This window comes from Brassica oleracea, chromosome C1 (genome assembly GCF_000695525.1).
Source record: "Brassica oleracea var. oleracea cultivar TO1000 chromosome C1, BOL, whole genome shotgun sequence".
Lineage (NCBI taxonomy): Eukaryota > Viridiplantae > Streptophyta > Magnoliopsida > Brassicales > Brassicaceae > Brassica > Brassica oleracea.
In genome coordinates this window covers 20,607,646-20,617,611 of record NC_027748.1, presented here as the reverse complement: position 1 = coordinate 20,617,611, position 9,966 = coordinate 20,607,646, and the positions used below count along the sequence as shown (strand labels likewise).

The window sequence follows — 9,966 nt, the reverse complement described above, 5'->3', positions numbered from 1 at the left end:
ACTTGCAATTGGGTTTCCATAAACCTGTTGTTTCAATTTTTTTTAAGTTTTAAGCGTTTAAGACTGGTAATATTACGCGGTCAACGCAGATAATACGCGGTCAAAGCGTGTTAACGCGGTCCAGCGCCTAGTGTGACCGATCAGGTCATAATCGCGGCGGTTGGACTCCGAGCAACGCCTAGGCGGCCGCGTTTTCGAACAGGGATTTGACCTTTTCTAGGAAATATACACACACTTGTCCTTGGGACATGTATTCACATTCATACATTCATGGGAACACGCAAACGTTTCTACCGTTGTGTGGTTTCACTGACTCTTCATGGTTATATACATAGAGGTGTAACCCTAAGTTCCTGTAACATTCAAATTTGATACTTAATATACACAACTACTAGTCTACTTTTCCCTTTTATTTCTCTTTTAACTTTCACTTTTCTTCTGATGGCAAATTCTGCTGCGAAACCCAAGTTTAGTCTGAGACTTCTCATTGTCGAGGAGAAAAACAAAGTTGTATTGCTGAAGTTGGGAAAGATTTTGTCGATGTACTTTGTAGTATTCTTACACTTCCTATGGTTACCATTGTTAGGTTGCTGGAGAAGCATCAAACTCCTCAATCTCCCATTGTTGGCTGTTTCCACAAGCTTTACAAAAGTGTTTCAGACATGAGCGTTGATCATTTCGAGACACAGGCTTGCAAGAATCAGTTGCTGTATCCACGGAGTGTCAGGGAGAGTTATGGCGGAAATCTAAAGCTGAACATAGATGACACCGCGGCGACAGGGTTCTTTATCTGCCCGTATTTTATGTCCAATGATTCTTGCTGTAAGGTATACAGCAACATTAGTACCTCAAGTTGTCGTTATTGTGGAACCTCGATGAATCGTTCCATTCCGGTTCAAGAAGGAGTGCAAGCTGATAGAGTATTCCCTAGTTGCAGAACGTCATTTATTATCACCGATGATCTGAAAGTGTCATTGAACTCGATTGGTCTTGTCCTGAATATCCTCAACGATCTTGGTTATGCTTGTTTTGATAAGCTGCAAGAAATGGTCATTGATGTTGGTTCTGAAGAGGTACTTGAATATCTTTAATTTTACCGTTTCTGTATGTCTTTTTTCTAACCTGTTTATTTATCTGAATGCAGGTGCTAACTTTGCTGGGTTGTTTATTCACTTCAGAAGCTCCTTTGACTGACACATTCCTTAGGAAACATTGTACGACAAGGAAACGTAAAGCGCTGACACCACTGGTGCAAGAAAATGCTGTTGCAGGAGATGCAGACAAATTTGTAGCTATTAAAGTTTATATAAGAAAGACCGACAAGATGATTCTTTATGCGGAGTGCAGAGAAGATTTCATTGATCTTCTATTCACTTTTCTTGCTGTACCGCTTGAGTTTGCCTGGGACCTTTCTGTTGGCATTGTGAATATCGGCTGCGTTGGAAATCTGAGCAGAAGCGTGAATAATTTGAGCTTTGAGAAGCAGAAAGAAGCCACAGTTTCCGAATGTGTGCTTCCTTACTATTATAAGTTCAGGGCTCAACTGCTTGATATTGTCATTCAGGAAGAAGATTCAGAATATGAATGTTTGGTCCCCCGCAACGGATATCCGAGTTCAAATTGCAAGTTCTCCAGAGAGATTAAGAAAGATGTGCTTTTTAATGGTGAACGGATTGTGAAGTTCACCCCAATGCATTCAAACACAAGTAGTTACGCTGGGGTTGGATTTGTTAAGGGAGAAACAAATTTCATAGTGTCAGATGATCTGTTTATCACACCGATGAGCACATCATCAACAATCTCATTACCAAGCAAGTTGCAGATGAACATCAGTGATATCGATGAGCAAGTGATTAACATTAGCAAGGCAGAGGTATGCTTTTACATCTTCTTTTTATATCCTATTTTCTTTACTTAATAATTTTATTTTTGGTTCTTCTATTGAATATACCTTTGTTGCAGGCAGTTGGTTTGCTGAGAGCTTCCTTGATCACAACTTCTGCATTAACCAATGGTCTCTCCAACTTCCTCTCAAAGATGAAGCCACAAGAAGCAGCTCAGTCAACATCGAAGATTCCAAAAATCTGAAAATTCTCTTTTAAAGCATGGCTCTTGTTACTTATGGCCATTTGAATCCGCAATTGTTGTTTTTTGCTTCGATTATTATCTCCATCTTTACTTTTCACATAATTGATTAATAAGTCAATAACTTTTTATTAAATAAAAAGTTTGTTTAATTATTCTAAGTGACTCTCAAAGACTATAACTAGAAACAGAGGCTATTGGAATTTATCATGGTTCTGTCGAAACATAATATTTTTTTCACTCTCTGGTTTGCAATAACCATTTATCACTAAAATGGTGAATATAGTTTGGTTTCCAGTTACTAGTATAATAATAGCAGACTCTTCAATATGTTTATAGAAGGTGGAAGAACTTTGAAGTTAAACTAACATTGATCTAAAATCCGAAAACACGTCAGATAATCTGTTGTTAGTCCTCAAAAAATTTATTATTTAAGCAAGTTGTGTAATCAACGATCAAACAAGTGATTAACACTAGCAAATGAGATGTCTATATTATTCTTGATTCTATATTATTTTTGATTCGTGAGAATCTCATTTTCTCTTCTTCTCTTATTAACTTCTTTGAGTAGAAAAAGTTATATTGAATCTAATGAAAATTATTGAGGAAACAGATGGCTTGCTTGCTCCATTCAAGAATCGTCTTCTAGTGATTTACCGCATAGCTCTTTGTCTATGAATCTGTTTTAATATACTTTTGATTACAGTAAGTTACATTAAGAAACCATTTGATCATTGCCAACGTTAGATATAAAACTAATCATGTAAATCAAGCACAAATAAAACGTTCATACTATTCGTCTCACAACCGTTGGAATTGTTTGGATAAATGACTATGGCCAATATTTCAGTGTCTTTTCCGGGTAAGTCGATTGTGGGAATGAATGATTTTGGAAACAATAGATTCCTTAGTGTGAGCTGATGGGACCGTATTATATAAATTACGGAGAACTGAATATTGTAAATAATAAATTTGATAAAATTATATCAAAGATTGAGAAAAAGATGATTCAACTGCAGAGGCGAGATATTATATCTTTCTTTAACTCAAAATATGTCATGTAGTGCGACGGTTCGATAACTTAATGAGTCCCAAGATACAACTGCAAAAAATCTTCTGATTTGCGTCACTATATCAGAAGCCAGGCGAAACTAGTTTTGCGTATACTCTACTTGAAAAAAAATGAAGAGAAGACACAAAAAAGAAATAAATAAATAAAGAATCAAATATTCAAGTGGGAGAATTCTTTTTACTATACTTGTTCTATGAACCTGTACTGAATGAGTATTAACATTGTCACATTTATAGTTTCAACAAAAGAAACCGACGTGGTGTTTTTATGGAGAGTTAATTCAGATATCAATGTCATAATGAAGATATGATTCTCCATTGACTCTTTTGATAGCAACTAACGGCAATATAAATATATTTTGTTTAGAAACAATAATATATTTATTTAAATGAATTTGCTTTCTTGTGTCTCAGGAGGTGGCCATGATGTCTTGAACCCCCCGAACTTTGGTGTAAACCGAGACAATAGCTATAACACAGCTTCATTCTCTCACAAAACTAATTTCTCTATTGTGTTCATTTTGGCCCTGAACATTCTTGGTAATCATGAGTGAACTTGGAGAATATAGCATTTCCTTCATTCTCCTAGAAACGGCCCCATTTCACACTCACAAGATGATTTGCCATTGCTTTGTTTAGAGGAATATCATGTACTACTCCATTCATATGTCAAAGCTATGGACAAATCATTAAAAGCAAATGCTTATCCTCTGTTCCTTACATGTAGCATTGTTTACTCATTCTGGGAACTGGGTATAGACCGAAGTCTTACAGTGCTTTGGGCAGATTTAGTTTGACTTAGTTGTCTCCTTGAACCTATTTCTTGGGATCTCCAGTCAGTTAGGTAGAGTTACCGCCAAACCTTATCTTAATTCACAGGCTAACTCATTCCTCTTGATGATATACAATATGATCTCATGACACACCTTTAATATAAGGATCCTAGGTTGTCATCATAATAAACATAATCTCTTGAGATTAGTCGAGATCAATTGTCTAATGATTTTTGTCATCTTTATTCAACATACAATTAATCATTGTACAAAAAAAAATAAGTGTATGACACTAGGTTTTTTTTTTTTTAGTTAAAAAAAATCACATTGTGATAACTATCACTAAATACATTTGGCTTCTTGCCAACAACTTTATATGATAAGCAAAGCTTGATTTATAATTTACATGCCCTAATCTTTCATGCCAAACTTTGAACGGTTCAACCAAATAAGCATTTGGTTCATTTGTGAATAAGACTGTCTTAATACACATTTTGACCAGTCCATCCTCAACAAATCCTTTGCCCAAGAAAATATCATTTTTCTTTAGCACAAGTTTATCAGACTCGAAAGTTACTACAAATCCAGCTTTGCTTAGTAGCGAACCGGAAATAAGATTCTTTCGCATATCTGGGACATATTTCACATTTTTGAGAATTATCTCTTGTCCAAAAGTTAGCGCAAGTTTCACTTTGCCACAACCTTCAATAACGGACGAGCCGGTGTTACTCATTAACAACCGCTCCTCATCATTGCATTTTTGATAGGTACTAAACATGTTCTTATCAATGCATATGTGAGTGGTGGCACCTGTGTCATACCACCAGTCTTTTAAATTATTCTCAATCGTATTAACTTCTGTGACCATAGCACACATGTCATTTTCAATCTGAATGCTCTGATTATTTTCAGCAGACATCTCAGTTTTCATAGCAAATGAAATCATAAATGGCAGACCACTCTCAAACTTAATTTGAGGCGTCGACTCATTTAATCCATTGATGATCACACCACTTGATCTATCAATGATCAATATATTTGTGTTGTAACTCATCGTTGATTTTCAAATCTGCTCACAAAGACTAAGATACAAATTAGTTTATTTCAATAACACTCACAAATAAGTTCAACAATTTTTTTTAAAAAATATCCGATTAATTCAATAAAAAAATCAGAAAAATAAATTCTGAGACCGTAACGTTACGCAAACGATCAAATTTTACGTAATAACAAATCGATTGAACGTCAAATCAAACACACAGACACAAGATATTAAAAGGTCAACTTATAAAATAATATTACTTACTTTACCACTAGTAACGATATGCAAATGATAATATCAATAACAAAGAAACGATTGATTGCTGGTTGGAAATTAAATTAAACCAGGAACGTAAACCGGGTAAACCAAATAATTGAACCACTACGCAAATCAACCTTTGACAAATAAAAGACAGCAGTAAAAAAAAAATTTCTTTTTACGCTTGACGTTAAACAAAAGAAAACGACGAGGTTAAAGAAAACGATTTATATATTTTTAAAGACTTTTAACCGAATCTGATTGAAATCCCGTTTAGAAATATCAATACAGAAACGTAAATTGCAGAAATATATAAAAATAAACCAATAGATCCTGCAAAATAAAAACGTAAGAGCAAGAATATGACTTTAACGCTGACACCGAGAGCAATCGAGGCCCAATCCGATTCCAACACCTTTTTAGAAAATATCAATCAACCTGTTCTTAAAAAAAAAACTTTTACAATAATCAGTCCGGTCAGTGCAAAACAATAAACAGGTATTTTGAGTTAAGACTGATGGGACCGTATTATATAAACTACGGAGAACTGAATATTGTAAATAATAAATTTGATAAAATTATACCAAAAATTAAGAAAAAGATGATTCAACTGCAGAGGCGAGATATTATATCTTTCTTTAACTCAAAATATGTCATGTAGTGCGACGGTTCGATAACTTAATGAGTCCCAAGATACAACTGCAAAAAATCTTCAGATTTGCGTCACTCTATCAGAAACCTGGCGAAACTAGTTTTGTGTATACTCTCATACTCGAAAAAAGAAATTAAGAGAAGACACAAAAAATGAAGAGAAGACACAAAAAAGAAATAAATAAATAAAGAATCAAATATTCAAGTGGGAGAATTCTTTTTACTATACTTGTTCTATGAACCTGTACTGAATGAGTATTAACATTGTCACCTTTATAGTTTCAACAAAAGAAACTGACGTTCGTGATGTGGTAGCTCGTTTTGTAAGGGCCTTGGAGGCCAATTGTCATGCTCCCGGGTTCGATGCCAGACGGAAGGGAACTGCCCATCCTGTCATCAAATGCGGTACTGGGTGTTGGGTCTTGTCCCCAGCCCAGGTTTAAGCCCTCCCGGGTGAAGTGGACCGCTGTCTAACCGGGCCCAGAGGAATGATCCGCGAAGCGGGGAACCCTGGATTATCAAAAAAAAAAAACAAAAGAAACTCATGATGTATAAATTAGTTTTGTGAGTTATTTTTATGGAGAGTTAATTCAGATATCAATGTCATAATGAAGATATGATTCTCCATTGACTCTTTTGATAGCAACTAACGGCAATATAAATATATTTTGTTTAGAAACAATAATATATTTATTTAAATGAATTTGCTTTCTTGTGTCTAAACAAACACAAAAGATCATCTTAAATAAAGTTTATAATGATATGTTAATAGACAATGTCTCATTAACAAATCCAAGCTCAAATCAAAATTCAAATACTCAAAGTGAAACATTTGTTAATTTTTATACTTAGCCAACTCTAAAGCTTTACAAGCTTTGTAAATCATCTACTTTGGATCTCTATTTCTCATTCAAAACAACTCCGATTTTGACCAACAAATACACTAACTCATAGTGTTCACGGTGACGATTACATCGTGCCCAAATTCCGGTTCTTCCGACAGACGTCTCTGTCGAAAAACCCATCGGAAAAATGGTCCACACCACTTTGTCAAAAACGAGTTCCAACATGAGCACTATGAGATAGTGTTTTCATGTGTTAAAATCCGATTGAATAAAAATGGAGTTACAAAGTGGTTATAAAGCATAAAATGAAAAAAAAAAATTAATGTGCCACATTGAAAATATGAGGTTTCGGTAGCTTTAGACGCAAGTCTCTATCTCTTTCTAAGTCAGAGAATGAATCCTCAGTCTATAGGAAATCCAATTCCAGCTTCACCAAGTACATTGAGAATAAGAAAGAGATCAAAACACTGGTTTCCTTCTAATGAAACTGGCCACTTTCCTCAGCCGTTAAAGATCGACTCAAACGAGGAATCTGGGAGTCGTATGAAAGAAAATATAGGTCCTGAAGATGATGAGAACACAGATATAAACCCACCTTTGTGTTGTGATAAAAGGAAGGGTCAAGATCTAGCAAAAAAGAAGATGAGAGGCAAAAGTAAGCATAACGTCTCATTGCTTGGTGAGAGCACAAACTAAATACACTTGATATGAAGTCGCGGTCGGTATAACACAGCTGAGAGAGAGAAAACTGAGAAGATGATAATGTGTGTATACCAATATGTATAAAATATAAATAATAATAAACACTCTGTGAATGGCTGATCTGTTTTTGACTTTATTTACTTCAAAAGCAAGATTATATAGTAATAAACAATGAGGAAGAAGAATAACAAAAACTCAGAGGTTAGGAATGATGACAACTGGCTTCAGCGTGAAAAGAATGATATCAAACTTTTTATCGCATTTGTATCACTTGGTGGCTGTGATCAGAAGCACTTTCTGTGGACAATGGACGGTCCAGATTCGTCATACTCAGCCTTTGCAATCCACATCTGCAAATTTAAAACATATTTGTGTAACAATTTATCACAAATTATACACATAAACACAAACAATGGACTATGATGTAAGATTTGTATGTGAATTACCTGCTGGAAAGTGCTGAGTGAAGCCAAGATAGAGCCACCAATCCAGACACTGTACTTCCTTTCAGGTGGAGCCACCACTTTGATCTTCATACTACTCGGAGCCAAGGCGGTGATCTCTTTACTCATCCTATCACCAATCCCACCGAACATTGTGGTTCCACCACTAAGCACAATGTTACCGTAAAGATCCTTCCTGATATCCACATCACATTTCATGATTGAGTTGTAAGTAGTTTCATGGATTCCCGGATTTTCCATTCCGATCATCGATGGCTGGAACAGGACTTCAGGGCACCGGAAACGCTCTGCCCCAATGGTTATCACTTGACCGTCTGGCAGCTCAAAGCTCTTCTCGACCGAGGAACTGGTGTTGGAAGTTTCGAGCTCTTGCTCGTAGTCCAAGGCAATGTAAGAGAGCTTCTCCTTCATGTCTCTAACGATTTCACGCTCAGCAGTTGTGGTGAAGGAGTAACCACGCTCTGTCAGAATTTTCATGAGGTAGTCAGTCAGATCACGACCCGCAAGGTCCAGACGCAGGATTGCATGTGGCAGAGCATAACCCTCGTAGATTGGAACCGTGTGGCTCACACCATCTCCAGAGTCCAAAACAATACCTAAGCAAAAGAAAATGCAAAAGAGGACCAGTCAATAGAAGAATTATAGCTAGTTATAGAAATAATAAATCTAACCAAATAGAGATTTATTTAAATCCAAACTATAACAATCTTTCTGTACTCAATAAACCGAACCGAACTCACAGAAAACAGAATGCACGAGGCCTAGTTATCGCAAACCAGCAAGCTATCTCTTGATGTATCATTGAGAACAACGCAAAATATTTGTGATGTGTTGTACGCAAAACAACTTAGACAGAGTCTTGTTCAAGAAAGAAACATAAGAGTTTATGACTTATGAGTGTACTAACCAGTAGTACGGCCACTGGCATAGAGGGATAGAACGGCTTGAATCGCAACATACATAGCAGGAGCGTTGAACGTCTCAAACATGATCTGAGTCATCTTCTCACGATTTGCCTTTGGATTAAGCGGGGCTTCGGTAAGCAGAACCGGGTGTTCTTCAGGAGCGACACGGAGCTCATTGTAGAAAGTGTGATGCCAAATCTTCTCCATGTCATCCCAGTTGTTGACAATACCATGCTCGATTGGATATTTGAGAGTTAAGATACCACGTTTGGACTGAGCCTCGTCTCCAACGTAAGCATCCTTTTGTCCCATTCCAACCATCACTCCCGTGTGACGTGGACGGCCAACGATACTTGGGAATACAGCTCTTGGAGCATCATCACCAGCAAAACCGGCCTACACGCAAGTTGAAAGTTTAATTGATTCACTTTCAACTTAATCACATATGGTAAAACATTTAAATCTTGTTTTAGTTACCTTGACCATTCCGGTCCCGTTATCGCAAACGAGGGGCTGAATATCTTCACCATCCGCCATTTTCAAATATATTTAGCTGATCGCATGAGCAGAAGAGAAAAAAGAATTATACATCTAAAATATGAAAATATTAAACATCGCGTAATCAAGAAAAGGGGTCAGATTTTTTTTCTAAAAAAGCACCAATGGGTTAAAGCCTAATTCGCATAACCAACACTATTAAAAAATCAAACACATTGGCCCAAATCTACAGACCAGAGTTATGCCCAGTTACATATATAAATATTTAAACTTCTTCGATTTTTGAGATGCAAAAAGAGAAAGATACCAACATGTTCGCCAAAGTTCTCTAATAATCAACACACTAACATTACGATTACTGGAAAAAAAAAAAATTCTTCGACCGGTCATCGAATCCAAATGATCCACGAAAAGAATTTTCGAATTCTCTCACAATACATATATTTTCCAAACTAATAAACAAAATAAAAAATAACATTTACCTGATGAATTTACGTATAGACGAAGAAGAGGACAAAGAGGCTCTCTGAAAAGGGTGCCTATGAATTGGGTTTTTCAAAATGTCTAGAAAACGGAAGGAACTTTTGGCCCTTAATATCGTTTGACAAAAAACGGACCTAAGCCGTTAGTTTTGTACCTGAGCACGATATCTCAGCCTGTAATGCCACGTCT

General features: G+C 36.2%; 1 protein-coding gene and 1 pseudogene across 1 annotated transcript; one reads left to right on the top strand and one right to left on the bottom strand.

Moving 5' to 3' along the window:
* The first annotated feature begins 358 nt into the window (after positions 1-358).
* On the top strand, positions 359-2,218 carry LOC106296533 (annotated as a pseudogene).
* Positions 2,219-7,536: 5,318 nt separating this feature from the next.
* On the bottom strand, positions 7,537-9,966 carry LOC106327507 (actin-12-like). Its single transcript, XM_013765670.1, has 5 exons — positions 9,777-9,966; positions 9,274-9,349; positions 8,799-9,192; positions 7,874-8,487; positions 7,537-7,777 (listed from the first exon to the last, which is right to left on the bottom strand). The coding sequence occupies exons 2-5, from the start codon at positions 9,331-9,333 to the stop codon at positions 7,712-7,714; spliced, it is 1,134 nt and encodes a 377-aa protein (XP_013621124.1). The 5' UTR covers positions 9,334-9,349; positions 9,777-9,966; the 3' UTR covers positions 7,537-7,711.